The 18,148-nt window shown below is 41.3% G+C and overlaps 1 protein-coding gene across 5 annotated transcripts in view; it reads left to right on the top strand.

Annotated features, from left to right (window-relative positions):
- The window catches only part of LOC140738611 (phosphatidylinositol 3-kinase C2 domain-containing subunit gamma-like), a 261,872-nt gene that overhangs the window by 112,246 nt on the left and 131,478 nt on the right, over window positions 1-18,148 (top strand). For all 5 annotated transcript variants that reach the window (XM_073066155.1, XM_073066156.1, XM_073066158.1 and 2 more), the window contains 2 exons: window positions 5,755-5,888; window positions 10,342-10,533. In XM_073066155.1, coding sequence (XP_072922256.1) covers window positions 5,755-5,888; window positions 10,342-10,533 — 326 coding nt within the window. The remainder of the gene's footprint in view (window positions 1-5,754; window positions 5,889-10,341; window positions 10,534-18,148) is intronic.

Here is an 18,148-nt window from a genome sequence, read left to right as displayed (position 1 = left end):
TATATGACATTGAGTGAGAAGTTGTTGTTATTACAACACTCGCCAAGTTTTCAATCTCCCTCCTGTATGCTGGTTCATCACCAGCTTTGATACAGCCCACAACAGTGGTGACATCAGATAACTTGTATACGGTGTTGGAACTGTACTTAGCCACACAGTCATAGGTGTATAGCGAGTAGAGAAGGTGGCTAAGTACATATCCAGGCAGTCCTCCTGTGCTGATGGAGATTGTGGAGGACGTGTTTTTGCCAATCTGAACTGACTGCAGTCTACAAGTAAGAAAATCCAGGACCCAATTAGACAAGAGGGTATTGAGTTTACTGATTCGTTTTGAGGGGAAGATGGTGTTAAATGCCAAGCTCTAATCGATAAAGAGCATCCTGATATATGCATCTCTGCTGTTCAGATGTTCCATAGTTGTGTGAAGAGCCCACAAGATAGCATCTGCTATAGACCTGTTGCTTCAGTAGGCAAATTGGAGCAGATGCAAGTCGCCATTCAGACAGAAACTGATATGCTTCAACACTAGCCTCTGAAAACACTTCATCACTGTGGATGAAGTGCCACTAGGCAACAGTCATTTAGGCAGGTCACCACACTCTTCTTGGGCACCGGTATGATTGAAGGCTACTTGACGTAGGTGGGTACCACACACTGCCAAAGCGAGAGGTTGAAGATATCCATGAACACACCAGCCAGTTGGTCAGCACAGGTCTTCAGTACTCAGCCAGGTCCTCCATCTGGACCAGGTGCTTTCCTTGGGTTCACTCTCTCAAAGGCAGCCTACACGTCATCTTCAGATACTGAGACCAAAGGATCATTGGGAGACAGGGGGATGCACGATGCTTCCTCCCTGTTCTGGTGGTCAAAGCAAACATAGAAGGCATTGAGCTCATCAGGAAGCGAAGCTCTGCTGTCCCCTATGTTGCAAGATTTAACTTTGTAGGAGGCAATGGCATTTAAAGCTTGCCACACCTGTCAAGCATCCCTCGTTGATTCCAGTCTAGTCCAGAATCTCTAATTCGCCTGAGAGATCATACCTGCACCCTTTGTAATATTCTTGACCTCCAGACTTGAATGCCTCTCCACTGACTCTCAGCAGTTTTTGGATTTCATTGTTCATCCAGGGCTTCTGATTGGGGAAAACCCTGAATGATTTCTTGTGGGCACACTCATCCACTGCTGTTCTACTAAAGTCTCAAATGACCCTGGTGTAGTCATTCAGATGAGTTCTTGAACACGGCCTAGTCCACTGACTCAAGGCAATCCTGTAACCGTTCCTCAGCCTCCTGTGTCCTCCTCTTAGTTGTCTTGATCTCTGGACCCTTGCTCTTTGGGCCCTGTCTGTTTGCAGATAACATGGGTACAGACAAATGATCCAACTTGCCAAAATGTGGCCTCAGGAAGGAACGTTATCAGAAACAGAATCAGATTTATTATCACTGGCATGTGACGTGAAATTTGTTAATTTAGCAGCAGCAGTTCAATGAAATACATAATGAAAGCAGGCAGAAAAAGAATAATAATAAATAAAATAAAACATAGTAAATAAACAAATAAATCAATTACGTATATTGAATAGATTATTTTAAAAATGTGCAAAAACAGAAATACTGCATATTAAAAAAAGTGAGGTAGTGTCCAAAGCTTCAAAGTCCATTCAGAGGGTAAGAAGCTGTTCCTGAATCGCTGAGTGTGTGCCTTCAGGCTTCTGTACCTCTTACCTGATGATAACAGTGAGAAAAGTGCATGCCCTGGGTGCTGGAGGTCCTTAATAATAGATGCTACCTGTCTGAGACACTGCTTACTAAAGATTTCCTGGGTACTTTGTAGGCTAGTGCCCAAGATGGAGCTGATTAGATTTACAACCTTCTGCAGCTTCTTTCAGTCCTGTGCAGTAGCCCCTCCATACCAGACAGTGATGCAGCCTGTCAGAATGCTCTCCATGGTACAACTATAGAAGTTTTTGAGTGTATTTGTTGACATGCCAAATCTCTTCAAACTCCTAGTAAAGTATAGCTGCTGTCTTGCCTTCTTTATGACTGCATCAATATGTTGGGACCAGATTAGATCCTCAGAGATCTTGACACCCAGGAACTTGAAGTTGCTCACTCTCTCCACTTCTGATCTCTCTATGAGGACTGGCATGTGCTCCTTCATCTTATCCGTCCTGAAGTCCACAATCAGCTCTTTCATCTTACTGACGTTGAGTGCCAGGTGGTTGTTGTGGCACCACTCTACTAGTCGGAATAACTCACTCCTGTACGCCCTCTCGTCTCCACTGAGATTCTACCAACAATGGTTGTATCATCAGCAAACTTGTAGATGGTGTTTGAGCTATGCTTAGCCACACAGTCACGTGTATACAGAGAGTAGAGCAGTGATATACATTCCTTATCGTAGTGTAGCAGTGGTCTAGTGTGCTGGGACCTCTGGTGCAACAGGTTATGCACTGGTGATAATTGGGCAGGGTTTTCTTCAAACAGGCCTGGTTAATGTTGCCGACTATAATTTGAAATGCATCTGGATGTGCTGTTTCTTGTTCACAGACAGCATCACGCGGTTTCACAAGTGCTTGCTTATAGTCAGCCACTGGTGGTATATAAACTGCATATTACCAGATCACGGACGAGAACTCTTGAAGCAAGTGGAATGTTCTACATTTAATCATTAGTTGTTCTGAGTCAGGTGAATAAGAAGTTGACATAACCCAAACCTCCATGCGTCAACAAAACTTGACTAAAAAGTATACGCCACTGCCTCTTTCCTTACCAGAATTAGAGGTTCAATCCATTCTGAAAATTGTAGAACCTTCTGGTCGGATAGCTGCGCCTGGCTTGTTCGCTGCTAACCAAGCCTCAATGTAACAAACAAGAGGCATTAGCCTCATCAGCCTCTGATACAACAGCCTTGCCCTGAAATAGTCAACCTTTTTTTCAAGCGACTGCACATTCACCAACAAGATGCCCACAAAAGGAGGCCTTATACCACCCCCCGCACTTCAGCCTGGTTCGAAACTCACCTCTCCTGCCACAGTTTCGGCCAGGGCCATAGCGTTGACCCTTAAAGGCACCGTGTTTAATTGCTTCGTATCTAACCGTCGAACGTGAGATCTGAAAATCATTGAAGTAGTTTCGTACTCCGTTGTTAAGAGGAAACTTACAAGCTTCTGATTGCAGTGAAAGTAGTTGGAAAGGAGTATATTTAAGAGGAAAACTGGTACAATTTCCTGCAGCCCACAGAGAGTCACCAATGTACACCAGTGCTATCCTGACAACAACGTTTTTCAATGTTGTAAATATACCTGCCACGACTGCTTCCTCTGGCAGCTTGTTTCATCTGTCTTTTCCACCGAATGCCATGTGGGTGAGTCTAGATGTAAACACCGGACAGACAGCATGGTACTGCAGCAAGTAAAGATGCTGCCTCACAGCCCCAGTAAGCCAGGTTCGATCGTGACTTCTGGTGTTCTCTGTGTGGAGTTTGTATGTTCTCCCTGTGACCTCCCGGGTTTCCTCAGGGTGCTCCAGTTTCCACCCCTCTTCCAGAACCGTGCAAGTTGATTAGCTTAATTAGCCGCTGTGAACTGTATGAAGGAGAGTGGTTAAAATATAGGAGGAGTGTGGAGAGAATAAAATCAAATGAGTGTAACTGGGTGATGGACTCACTGGTATGAAGAATTTGCTTCCATGTCTTTGACTCTGTGGTGAGGAAATTTTCCCTGTCATATGCTCTTTTGTCCTATTTTGTTATTGAGTCATAGCTTAACTGGAGTTACTTCTTTACTTAATGTGATGTTGACTGAAAATTTCAATTTTAACATCAATGTTAATCCATTGTGAATCAGAATATGGCTGAGACAGTGATAGATAACAGGAATTGTCATGCATTGTGCCAACAGGTGAGTAAGTTTCTTTCTCCAGGAATCTCTTAATCAGTCTTGCTTATTATAATTATTGTTTTCATCCATTGTAAAAGAATAAGTGCAAAAATAATATTTTAAAAAATAAGGTAAATTCCTGGTGATGGACTAAAGTTATGTGTTATGTCATGCTGAAATACCTACTTAATTTGTGGGTTAATTCTTGAAGTAGGTGAGGGATTTCTGAACATAACAGATGGAAATGGCAATTAGAGTTTCTAATCTCAGCATTCAAAATACCAGGAGCTTCAATGTGGGATTCATTATCTTGTCCTACGTTGTGGCATTGACCCTTCATTAATCTACACATACAATCAAGGCTTCAGTACAAGAGGGGAGATTGCACCTGTAAAAACTATACCCAGCAAGCAGTTAATGCGAGCTGAAGACAGAAATGCAAATATAGCCTGGTGCCTCACACATGTGAATAAGTGGTGAGTTTTGTAGCAACACACCTACAATAAATTAATTAACTAGCAACCAGCTGGTTCTGTTCAAATGTTAATGAAGTTGGTTGGATTGAGAACACTTCTGTCGTTAAATTCCTATTCAGCAAAGACATTGCAATTCCAATTTGCGAAACAATTCAATATCTTGGCTATGCTCTCAAAGTTTAATGAAGGGAGCACAAGGGCACATTGTAATCAGTGGACTTTTCAACATGATGGGAGACGTAGCCCATGATTCAACTAGCAGGTGTAATGGAGAGAAAGAGAGGGAGAGAGAGAGTGAGTGTGTGTGTGTGTCTGTGTTCCAGCAGTGTACGTAACTGTTCCTTTGGTCTTTCACTGGGATTGTAATTATAACCACAAACTGGAAATTAGGCAGCTGACTTAAAGGAAAAGATAATATATTCTCAGAGATATGCCTTCAAACTTGGAGACCTGTTAAAAATTTAAGATACACAGAATCATAGAAAGAATAGCTAAGGCAGAGATAGGTTTGTTAGTTCCATTGATTCATAAATCAGAAACTATTGTCTGCACTCTTAAACATAGCACCAGATGAGAGGAGTTTAAAATACAGTGTTATCAAAAACTGATGTGATGTTGATTCCAGTATTCATAAAGATAGCCAAAGTTCAAAGTTAACTTATTACCAAAGTACATGCCACTATATACAACCATGAGATTTGTTTTCTTGAGCCATTCACAGTAGGACAGAGAAATACAATAGAATGAATAAAAAACTACACACAAACCACAACTGACAAACAACATCAATGTACAAAAGACAAACTGAAAATCTTAAAAATAGATAATACTGAGAACATAAGCTGTAGAGTCCTTGAAAACCAGTCCACAGGTTACGGAATCACTTCAGAGTGGAGGTGAGTGAAGTTGTCCACGCTGGTTCAGGAGCCTGATGGCTGAAGGGTAATACCCGCTCCTGAACCTGGTGGTGTGAGATCTAAGGCTCTTGTATCTCCTTCCCAATGTCAGCCAGGAGAAGAGAGCACCGCCTGGATGCTGGGGGTCCTTAATGATGGATGCTGCTGTCGAGTAGCAGCATTCCCTGTACGTGTGCTCAAATGTGGAGTTATTGGATTATTGGGAAAGAAGAATTAAAAGAATAGGTACATAAAGCAGAAACATGGAAATTTTAAAGGAGAAAGAGGCCACTGTTGTGTAATTCAGCCTCCACTTCCCTTTATTTATCTTTAAGTGCTTCAAGCAACAAATAACTAAAATGACTGATAGTTCTGCACACATTTGAACACCTAGTAATTTATTTTTCTGATCTATTTTTGTTAGCTTTCAATTTAAAGACTATTTGCTATTGATTTAGGAAAACTGTGACAGCAAACTATGTCCAACTCATTTTATTCGCAGATAGATTTCCCAGATACTCAACGAGTCAAGTTTTCTCGGCCTGTTCCTGCAACGTGCAACCAGTATGTCAATGATCTTGATGAAGTGTCCAGAAAACAGTTTGCAGATATCCAACAAAAACATTCCTTTCTTTTGTAAGTCCTTCCCATGTGTGAGGAACACCCTTCTTGGTATAAGTTTGGAAACTGAATTGAATAGCTTAACCATGACATGATTGCTGTGATGCTCTTTCAGACATTGAATGTTAAAGGACACTGAGAGTGCTGAGAACAGAGAGAGATACATGGACTTAAAATTAGAAAAAAAAATCTTTTCTATGAAGGTTTTATAGATAAAGGACAGGCAATAAAATCTTGATTTTAAAAATATATGAGCAAAGAGCTTAGAATATTTTTTGTTAAATCAGTAACTATACCACAAAAGTAATGGAATTTCATGATCTCAGATAAGATGACAAAACTTTTGCAAACATGCACAGCAGAATCAATAAAATTACAGCAGAAATAATGGCGGTGGGCAAAGATGAGGTAATGGACAGGTTTTTACCCAACCTGGGAGGTTACAAAAGATTTATTTAAGTCATGCAACATAAATGAAGAACTTCACAAGGATTGCTGGAATAGAAGTCTAAGCCAAGAAATGTGGACAGTAATTGCCACACGAAGTTGTTAGATGTGGGCTGATATGTCAAGGAAGGTAATTGGGAAATAAAATATTGCCCATATCAAATACCAGTTAATCAGTATTTGATGAAAGAAAGGATGCAGGGTAGTGAAAATCATCATCATATGTCTTAGCAAATATGTATTTGGACACTCTGTAATCATAATTCTGGGCACTATAATTCAAATTAAACCTGCACACCGTCGTCAGTATTATGTAACTTAAATCAGAGCTACTGGGCTGTAACTTATAATATTATTTGTGATGTGCTTGCCAATGCCTCCAAATAATTAAGAGCAGCTTTTGCTCCAAATTTTAGCTCACAGTCCATCTCAGAGGTAAGATATACCAGCTCCATATGTTTGACCAGCACTCAATGGCAGGGCTAAAATTGTTCACGTTCTGTCCAACAGTCTGATCCTGTAATCACCTCACTTGGAGAACTCAGGGCTAAATATTCAAAACATCACTCCACAGGGTGGATTCAAGGTGTGTTTAATTTTAGCAAAATGTTCCAACCGTGGAACGTGAGAAATGGAAGAGTATTGATCCCTGAATTCTCTCCTCCAATCAGCAAGCCCACTGACGATCCTTCACATTAAGTCCACATCACTGGTAGGTCCTGATAGGCCTTTTAAATCACTTGGCACCCAAAAGCTTTTTGATTTCATCCTCATGAGAAGTCAGCAACTGGTTTTCATAATCCCTTGGAGAATCATCAATACATTTCTCTTTATTTCAATCTTATCCTGAGATTATGCTCCTTAGCCCAAGACTTTCCAAGCTGAACGAAGTATATAACTTTTCAATTCCTGTCAGAATTTTCTTCATTACAGTAAGACAATGCCTTTCTATGGACTGTATCAGTCTCTACCATTTGGTTGGGTCCATCAGCTGCATGGATAGGGGGAGGGGCTGAGTGGGCAATAGCTTGCTCTCCATGTTGTATAGCCCTGTCTCGTGTACTGGCTTGTATATCACATAGTCAGCTAGAACACAACATCTGTGGTCAACCTCGGCCAATGGAGGGCCTCAAGGAGGGATAGGATGTGTCTATCCTGTCATTCTATCAGAGCATAGACTCACCCGAACATATTCAGAAATTTCTTCTTTCTTTATAACAGGCAGCCATGCTTGTGTCCAGATGAATATCAGTATTTGAATCCGCTGATTTTCAGGTTAGATTTCACCATGCTGGGAAGTCCAGCAGGTGAACCCAGCCCTGAATAGTGATGGGACATGTGGTTTCATGATAGGTAGGCATCAGTTGACCTGTATATAGTGATCCAATTATGTATTATTGTTTCTTTCAAAAGTTATAATTAAAATTGATTTTATTCTCCAGAGTAATACGGCTGTTTCAGAGTAATTTTCTATCATTGTAGAAATTCTCCTCCACACTTTCTGGGAGTGATTCGACCTTCCCCACCTCCCTTGATTTACATCGGGAAGAAAAGGTTGATGTCATCCTCCTTTATTAACAGTGTGGAGAAACTTGGACCATCCATTCCTGGTTGTGACCATCTTTAGGGCAGCCTGGTGTCCCAGTGCAACTGTCTCCTGGGACACATCATCCCAATAGGGCCTTTGACATGATCTTGCATGGTAGGCTGGTCCAGATGGTCTGAGCACATGGGATTCAGAGTTCGCTGGCCAGCTGTGTGAAGCTGGCTTAGTGGAAGGAAGCAAGGGGTGGTAGTGGAAGGTTATTTTTCAGACTGAAGGCCCACGACTAGTGGTATGCAGAAGGATCAGTGCTGAGTTCTGTCACTTGTCATACACTGTATATTAGTGATATAGGAGATAATGCTAGGAGCTAAGAGATGACAGGATAGAGGTTTATAAAATCATGAGAGTCATAAATAAGCTAGATTGCCAGAAACTTTCCCATGACAAGGGTGTCCACAACAACAGGAAATAAGTTTAATGTGAGAGGGATCTGGTTCAAACGGGATCTGAAAGGTAACTTTTTCAAACAAAGAGTGGCTATTGAGCTGCATAAGGAGGTGGTGGTGGCAACAAAATTTAAGAGGCATCTGGACAGGTACTTTAATCAGCAAGGCACAGAGGGAAGTGGAATTAATGCAGGCACGGGATTACTATAGAGAGAGATACTGCAGTGGTCCAAAAGACTTGCCTCTATGTTGCGTGACTCTTTGCCCTATCAGTAAGTCAATAACAGCTTCCTCTTTCAGGCTCCCCACAGTGGCTCTGCACTAAAGCAATAGCACCCACACCCACATCCCACCATCGCCACTCTGACTGAACTTCAATCTGGAGGTGACTATGCTGCCGAACAGTTCCATGAACAACATAGTCCAAGTTCTCCAAAAAAAAAGTTTCACTGGGTGTTCCATCACTCAATGTAGTTACAATAGGGGCACAAGCTAATTCCTACCAGGAAGCATTCAGTTTATTTCCTGAACTTTGATGAGCAAACCTAGAAATCATGGAGACCCAGAACGCTGCAGACGCTAGAATCTGGAAAAATTAAAGCAGACTGCTACAAGTAAAGGGGTCAAGCAGCTGCTGAGGAGTGAAAGCATTCTGAGTCAAAATGAAAATACAGAGGAAGGATAACCACAGTGTACAAGCTAGAGGGAAAGGTAGACACTGGAGGTGATAGATGGAACTGGATGAAAGAGGAATGTTCAGCAATTGAAACTAGATGAGGAAGGGAATAGGAAAGCAGAACCAATGGGGAAGAAATGGATAACTTGAGTGATGGGCAGATCGAGTGAGTCTTGGTAGGGAGGGGCAGAGGGATGGAAATGCTGAACAAAGGGAGAGAGCACCACAGTGGACTGGAGTGGGGAAAATGGGGCAGTGAGTTACCTGAAATTAGAAAACTCAATGTTCATACCAGTGGGCTATAGGCTACCCAAGTGGAATATGAGGTACTGCTTGCATTTGGCCCCTCCGTGGCAGTGGGGAAGGCCAAGGACAGATAGGGTGGTGTGTGACTAGGAAGAGGAGCTAAGTGAAATGCAAATGAAGGTCAAGATGGCCATTGCAGACAGAGTGCAGGCACTCCATAAGAGTTGCCAAATCCATGCTTGGTCTCACCAGTATGGAGGAGGCCATATCACGAGCTCCGAATGCAATAGATAGGGGAGGTCCGTGTGAATCTCTGCCTCACCAGGAAGGTTTGTTTAGGTCCCTGGATGGTGCTGAGAGAGGATGAGTAATGGCAAGAGTTGAACTTCCTATAATTGCAAGGGGAAGTGACAGGAGATGGGGAGGGATGGGTGAGAATGTATGAAGGGAGTCATGTACAGAGTGGTCCTTGCAGAAAGCGCAGTGTAGTTGAGAGAGGACAATATGGCTGGTGTGGGATCCCATTAGAGTTGGCATCTTTTTTACATTTCACTCTTTAAAAAGATCACTTTTTGAAAAAAATGTGCAAAATCGAGGATTGTTTCTCAATAATTGTCCACGCTTTTTAATGCACTATTACTTTGGTCTTAGATGAAGAATGCATCCTTTCTTTCTATGGTCTTCCCAGCACTGTGTGCTATAACACTTATCTCTCAATACTGAGTCTTAACTCAAGCCTTCTTGCTTCTTCTGCTGATTACAAAGCAATTCCCAAATCCCTTGTCAGATATTTCCAGCAAGTTATCAATTCCATGCCATAAACAATGTTATTATGCCATATCCCAGAAAGAAAAATGCACTAAGATTTTGATATTAATTGAGCTTGATTTGGGAAGTTTAAGTGTGGAGGTAATAGGGAGAACATCTGAGAGAAAAAAAATAAAATACAGCCACAGCTTATACAGAAGAATGATTAAGACTGAGTTATATTGTCAGAGAAAAGTTTTCACTTCTCATACCTAACTTGAAGTTTACCAGTAGTGGAAAATTAGTCCTCTTTTGAAGCTCAATATCTGAATATTTTGAACCTCACTTTGTGTTTTACAGGATGGAAGAAAATGAGAAAAACTTGCTCTGGGCAAAACGTTCATTCTGTAACAGCACAAACTGCTTTCTTCCTCTCTTACTGGGCTGTGGGCTCAGCAGGGACTCAGTTTCTCTGCCTGAGATCTATGCAATCCTTAAGAGATGGAGCTTTTCGGAAAACCCTTTGGAGTCACTGGCACTTCTGCTTTCAAGGTAGGAGTTTGTTGTATCTCTTAGTGTATTTTCTTCCCTTTATGTCAGCAGTTTACCCTTTGTTTCAAACAAGTTGTTTCTATGATTATCATTATCAGTTTGATGTTTGGGGTAACATGACCTTGAGGTACGGTAATCCACTTGTTTGGACCAAACCATGCTAACTTTGTCTGGTGCTGCAAGTGGAAATAATCATGCTCATTCAATAAACTGCAGGCCTGGATTTCCATGCACACACTCTGAATTATACAAGTCCAGCAAGTATAGATTCCGTTAGAGAGCTGCATCTGTCTCTTGGCTCAACCACTGGTCATAGAAACATAGAAAATAGGTGCAGGAGTAGGCCATTTGGCCCTTCAAGCCTGCACCGCCATTCAGTATGATCATGGCTGATCATCCAACTCAGAACCCTGTAGCTGCTTTCTCTCCATACCCCCTTTAGCCACGAGGGTCATATCTAATTTCCTCTTAAATATAGCCAATGAACTGGCCTCAACTGTTTCCTGTGGCAGAGAATTCCACAGATTCATCACTCTCTGTGCGAAGAACTTTTTCCTCATCTCAGTCCCAAAAGGCTTCCCCTTTATCCTTAAACTGTGACCCCTCGTTCCGGACTTCCCCAACATCGGAAACAATCTTCCTGCATCTAGCCTGTCCAATCCCTTTAGAATTTTATACGTTGCAATAAGATCCCCCCTCAATCTTCTAAATTCCAGTGAGTATAAGCCTAGTCGATCCAGTCTTTCTTAATATGAAAGTCCTGCCATCCCAGGAATCAATCTGGTGAACCTTCTCTGTACTCCCTCTATGGCAAGAATGTCTTTCCTCAGATTAGGGGACCAAAACTGCACACAATATTCTAGGTGCGGTCTCACCAAGGCCTTGTACAACTGCAGTAGAACCTCCCTGCTCCTGTACTCAAATCCTTTTGCTATGAATGCCAACATACCATTTGCCTTTTTCACCGCCTGCTGTACCTGCATGCCCACCTTCAATGACACAATGGGGTACAATGACACCCAGGTCTCGTTGCATCTCCCCTTTTCCTAATTGGCCACCGTTCAGATAATAATCTGTTTTCCTGTTCTTGCAACCAAAGTGGATAATCTCACATTTATCCACATTAAATTGCATCTGCCATGAATTTGCCCGCTCACCTAACCTATCCAAGTCACCCTGCATCCTCCTCACAGCTAACACCACCGTCCAGCTTCGTGTCATCCGCAAACTTGGAGATGCTGCATTTAATTCCCTCGTCTAAATCATTAATATATATTGTAAACAACTGGGGTCCCAGCACTGAGCCTTGCGGTACCCCACTGGTCACCACCTGAACTCTAGAGACAAGCTTGTGCTGCATAACGATCTCCCAGAACCAGCTTCAAAGTTTGCAATCCTTTTAGGATGTGAGATCCTTATAGGATAAAGATCAGGGAGGGAAAGGAAAAGATAAGTAATAGCCTTACTTGAAGTTCATATAGACAAGATCCACTGCCTTGTCTTCATTAATCTTTTTAATCACATTGCAAAAAACTGTCAAATTAGTGAGAATGGATTTCAGCCTCCCAAAGCCATATGACTATCCTTGATTACCCCATCTTTCCAGATGTACATAAAACATACCCCTAAGTTTCTTCTCTGATATTTTCTTTAGTACTGGCAAAAGACAAACTGGAGTGAGGTTATCTGGCTTATCCCTGCCATTCTTCTTAAATATCAGCTATTCTGCTGTTGCCTCAGTTGTGGCTAATATACACGTAAACATTTCTGTCAAAGCCACAACTATCTCCTCCACTGGTTCCCATGGTAAATGGAACAGATCTCATCCAGTCCTGGAAATCTATAAGCCCTTATGTGTCCAATGACATCTAATACCTCTTTCTTTTTAATACTGACTTGCTCCAGATTATCCACAAACCCCACCCTAAACTCATTATCTTCCATCTCCTTCTCCTTGATGAATTGAAGATGAAAAGTCTTTATTTCAGACCTCACCCACATTCCTTACATAAGTCCTTTGGTCATGAAGGAAACCTACTATTTCCTGGCCCCTCTCTTACTCTTGATATATGAATGAATGCCTTGGGATTCTTGTTAATCTAATTTGCTAATTATATTTCAAGACGCCTTATTGCCCTCCTTATTTCTTTCTTATGCTCTGTACTATTCTCCTCCTATTCCTCAAGAGCCTCCCTCAGACCTACAGTATGTGCCTTTACAAGCTGTATATCCTTACTCTTTTCCTGATAAAATCTTCAATACCCTTTGTCATCTGAGGTTCTGTAATCTTGCTATAGTTTCCATTTACCCTTACCTGTACACTTGCTAATTCTTTTAAAAGCTGTTGTTTTACCTACAGGCATCTGCTCCCACTCTAGATCTACCAGGTCCTCTCTTATGCTGCTGGAATCACCCTTGCCCCTAATTATGAATTTTCTTAAGGACCAAACATTCTTTTCTGTAACTACCTTGAAGCTTATAAAATTATGGTCATTGTTCCTGAACTATTCCCTCAACAACACTCCCACCACCTTCTGAGCTTCATTTTCTTAGTTAAGAATTGGTCCTGTCTAGATGGACTCTTTTCATATTATCTTAAAAATATTCTTCAATGTACTTAAACTCTGCCCTCTTTGAGCCTTTGTACTAAGGCTCAAAATAGGGAAGTTAAAATCCTTCACCATTATAACCATAATACTTTTATCTTCTGCAAATTGCTTACAAAATTGTTCCTTTAATCCCTGCTGACTGTTGAGAGGTCTGTAGTATAACCAATGAGGAATAGACCCTTAATCAGAATGCCAAAATCTGTACATATCAGCAACAGATTTTAAGACGCAGCGCTTCTGGTCTTTATCTTCCTTCATAAAACTTTTTTTATTGACACTTCGACAATGGTATATTTCCTTTAAAAGGCAACTCTCAATGTTTTTATGCTGAAGGGATAAATAACCCTGACGGTTCAATATAATGTCATAATTTAATTATTTGAATTTAGTTTATCAGAATACTCAAGACAAAAACCTTGCACTGACTGCTGCAGAAAATAAATTTTCATGCATTTCCAAACTGTTTTTTGACAGGATAATACACCTTCACCAACAGTTACGAACATCAGAGTGGGAGGAGGTTTTAATAAACAGCCTCACAGATCTAAAGTAACAGACTAAAATGTTATCTTCTTTCCACACTCCTGTGAATGAAACTTTAAGAAACCATTCACTACAGGCCAATCAGTTTCAGGCAATGGTCTACAGTTTTCCTATACTGCTCCACTCTTGTCCCTATTTTGGAAAAAAATCACTGGCTTGCAGACAGATTTGCAACCACACCAAATAGAACAGGTTCAACACTTGACAGATGCAACCTACTTCATCCCTTACAGAGCTCCTTGCCAACTAAACCAGCTGCTTAGATACAATGTGGAGGATAGAGGAACTAGTGAGGTTCAGGATGAGAGCTTGCATCATTTGTTTTTGAAATGAAGTAAAATAATATTTCAATGAATGTTAAAATGGGAGATGAAAATATTCACTGAGGGAATGAGACTTGTATGTTTTTTTTTACAAAATTAGTCTCTATATAAATAGTTTTTGCTATATATGGACTATGTTTCGTCCAGTACATTGACAGTAGCAATAGGGTAGAAAAAGCTATTTGTTAATTTGTGCTATATGACTTTGTATAGGAAAGCAGAAAATTGCTGTGTGCTGTGGTTTTTGAAACTGTTGATTAAGAGCAACCTCTGCAGAATTTGCACAGAAAGATGAAAACCTTTTGTGATCTCCGACATTCAGGACTGAATCAGGTGAATGTAGGACAGAATTCCAAGGAGTCACCACAAAAATAAAGGGAATAATGCACAGGATTTCAATGGGGAAAAATACATCCACTAAGGGATATCTTGGTAAAGGAAGGAACAGTAGATCAAGAAAGGAAAGACCAGACAATCATCTCATCTCATAGTCATACAGCACTGAAACCCACCATTCTGCACCAACCATTAACCCTCCATTTACACTAATCCAACACAAACCTGTTGTTCACTATGTACTCCTGTAAGTTTCCCCCCAGATTCTACCACTCATCAACATATGAAGGGGCAATTTACTGTGGTGAACTAACCTATCAAACCATACGTCTTTGGGCTGTGGAACAAAACTAGATCACTCCAAGGAAAACTATGCAGTCATGAGGAGAATGTACGAACTCAAACAGACAGCACTAGGACTCAAGATTGAACCTGAATCGCTAGAGTTGTGAGGCATAGTTTTATTAAGCTGTTACCCCCTGTCCACCCACAATCATAAAAACTTCAGCAACAGTATTTGTATTCCACCCCCCATGCTTGCTGATCAAGTCTGCTCTTTTACACAGGCATCAGTTCCCTGCATGAACCCCATTTCTTTTCCTTGTTACCTCAAAGTTTATCACTCACTGTTCTGAATGTACTCAAAAGCTTCCTTAGTCTATGTAGAAGAATGTAGTCTATGGGCAGCATCAATGGAGGGGAATAAGTAGTCAACATTTTGGGATGAGACTCTTCATCAGCACTGACAAGGAAGGGGGAGCAGCCAGAATAAGCATGAGTAGAAGCTGGCAGGTGATAGTTGAGACCAGGTGAGAGGAAGGTGTGCGGGTGATTGGGGGGAAATGATGTGAAAAGCTGGGAGGTGAAAGGTGGAAAAGGTAAAAGGCTGAAGAAGAAGGAATGTGATAGGAGATGAGAGTGCACCATGGGAGAAAGGGAAGAAGGAGGAGTCCCAGTGGCAGGTGATTGGTAGGTGAGAAGAAAAGGGGTAGAATTCAGAATGGAAAAAGAGAAAACGAGGAGGATGGGAGAAATTACCAGGTTGGAGAAATTGATGTTCATGCCATCAGGTTGAAGGCTATCCAAATGGAATATGAAATGTTGCACCTCCGAACTGAGAATGGCATATTTCAATGAGATTGGTGCTCTTTCTTCTAAACTCTAGAGAGTAGAGGCCCAGCCTGCTTTATCCTTCCTCAACTGACACACCTACCAACCCATGAACCAATAAAATCAAGCAGGAAGTGAATCAAATTGGAAACTCTTGGCATGAAAGCAAGTTTGTGCAAGGTGAGCTTCCTTCAGAGTCAAATAGCTAAAATCTTCAATTGCTCCACACAATTTCAAGGACAATTATCCATCTATGCTATGCTACCTGCATTCCTCTAATTACCCATGAGAGTCAAATTACTTTACACAAACACCCCATTAAGTGGTATCTGAAGTGCTCTTATACATCTGACTCATTTATACTACAAAGGAAACAATCAACATCGGGTGACAGTCAGATCCTCAGTGTAGTCATCTGTGTAGGTGGTTATAATTCATTCACTGACCTACCAATGATTGGATAGCTATCAGTTTACAAATGTTGCTTTAATCAGCCTCTCTAATCTCAGAGTCATGAGTCATGTAACTTTAATGAATCATGTGCAATTGGCCACTGTTAATGCCCATCAGAAATGTTTATAATCATAGAACAACCAGCTCATTACTTCCACTGAAGGGAACATTATTTCAGTTTGAGACAGCTTGCACTTTCTATTATACACAAATGAAAAGAATTACAATCAGATACAGTGATAATTTAATGTTAGTCACAGTGATAAGTTTCTCTACACTTACTGCTTGGTATATTGTTTGGTCTATATATTTTTGACCCACAATTTCTTCTTTGAACATAGTGTTCTGGTATTCCCCACTCGGAGTGTAAATTTCTGTGTGTACCACAAAATGATCCTGACAGTGACAGAGGCAGCTGTGAGGAATTGCAGCTGGAGTGATGTGCAGGATGTGCAAAGTCTATTTCATTTCATTTTATTTCATTTGTCCCAATGTTAGCCGGATAAAAAATGGGATTACATTGGATTAGTGTAAATATGCGGTTGATAAGTGTTGTGGGCTTGATGGGATGAAGGGTGACACAACATTGACTAATCCTGATAGACCTGCATCAGTGTCAAGGTATCATTGATGACTATAGCGGCAAGCACTCTGCTTTTCAATCCTGAGAAGGACAAGCAATCATTATTAACCCATCTCTCACAGAATACTGGGCATTGAGAGACACCCTTATCGTTATTTGGAACTGGCCCTGCTTGGATTACTTCCCGGGCTGTTGATCCACAGACATATGCACATCGTAATAGCTGAATCTGTTATAAAATAAACTCTAACCATGATCTCATTTATCAGTACCATTGATTTGGCTCCATAAATAATAGCTGACTGAAGAACTCTATGTATATCAGTCATTATTGTACCATATTACGCCACTATCTAGCAGGGGCTCCCAACTTTTTTTATGCCATGGGCCCCTATCATTAACCAAGGGGTCCAAAGACCCCAGGTTGGGTAACCCTGATAAAGGGAGGCAAGTGAACTGTTCAGTGTGGCTGATTTATATGTGTTAAATGCTACACTAGGGTTAGCAGCCTTAGGGTAGACATGAGCAGCTTCCTCTAAAAGCCGATCATTCCCTTAATTCATCTTCCACTATCTCTGTACCTCTGTAACACTGGCCTTTTACAACCACTCTGTATTTGCTACAGGATATGCTTTTCAAGAGTTTTACCACCACTGCATTTATATTGCAGTGAATATATCTTTATGCATGTATATTAGAGACTAATTCGTTCTCTTTTGAGGGACAGGAAGTGATAAGCACACAGAACCACTGGATGTTATTTTTTCTTAATATGAAGCATCAAGATCTTGTGTATAGCCATTATACACTCAGTGGCCACATACTGAGTGCACCAATACACCTGCTTGTGAATGCCAATATCTAATCATGAAGGCATGGTCAAGAAGCTCAATTGTTGTTCATACCAAACATCAGCATGGGGAAGAAATGTGATTTTAGGGACTTTGACCACAGAGTGATTGCTCATGCTAGACGGCGTGGTGTGAGTATCTCAGAGACTGCTGATTTCCTGGGGATTTCATGCACAACAGTCTCTAGAGTTTACAGAGAATGGTGTGAAAAACAGATCATCCCATCAGCAACAATGTGAGAGTGAATACACCTTGTTAATGAGAGTCAGAAGAGTAGAGCGGCCAGAATGGTTCAAGCTTACAAGAAGGTGAGTGTAACCTAATATAGTGGCCACTGAGTGTACATCTTGAAGGCAGAATGTAAATGGTAGGAAGGAATGAAGGATGAAGTGCTGACAATGGTATATAGAAAACTGACTGCACCTCATTGAGAGTAGAAGGTGGAGTGGGAGTTGTCAAGCCTGCGCATCCCAGTCTCCACCCAGCTAACAGGAGTCACCTGCCTCTTGTTTCCAACTCATCACCTGCAGCCTATTTAAACCCAGCAGTCATCCACAGTCCTTGTTCACTCATATGAACCAGCCAGCCTTAACCAGTTGTTCCTAGCCTTCAGTTACTTTGTTACCTGTGAGTGTAACATCTGTTCCCTCTCATTCTGAGACTTCCTGGGGCTTGTTACTTTGCAGTTGATTAGTAAAGTTATCGCTCACCACTAAATCATCTCCGTTGCTCTGCTTTTTGGGTCAAGCCTCCTCTATGTTACCTGATAGGATAAGTGAACCCACGATTGACCCAGCAGAGTATGTT

This window comes from Hemitrygon akajei, chromosome 14 (assembly GCF_048418815.1).
Source record: "Hemitrygon akajei chromosome 14, sHemAka1.3, whole genome shotgun sequence".
Taxonomy (NCBI): domain Eukaryota; kingdom Metazoa; phylum Chordata; class Chondrichthyes; order Myliobatiformes; family Dasyatidae; genus Hemitrygon; species Hemitrygon akajei.
This window is presented reverse-complemented; position numbering and strand designations above follow the sequence as displayed.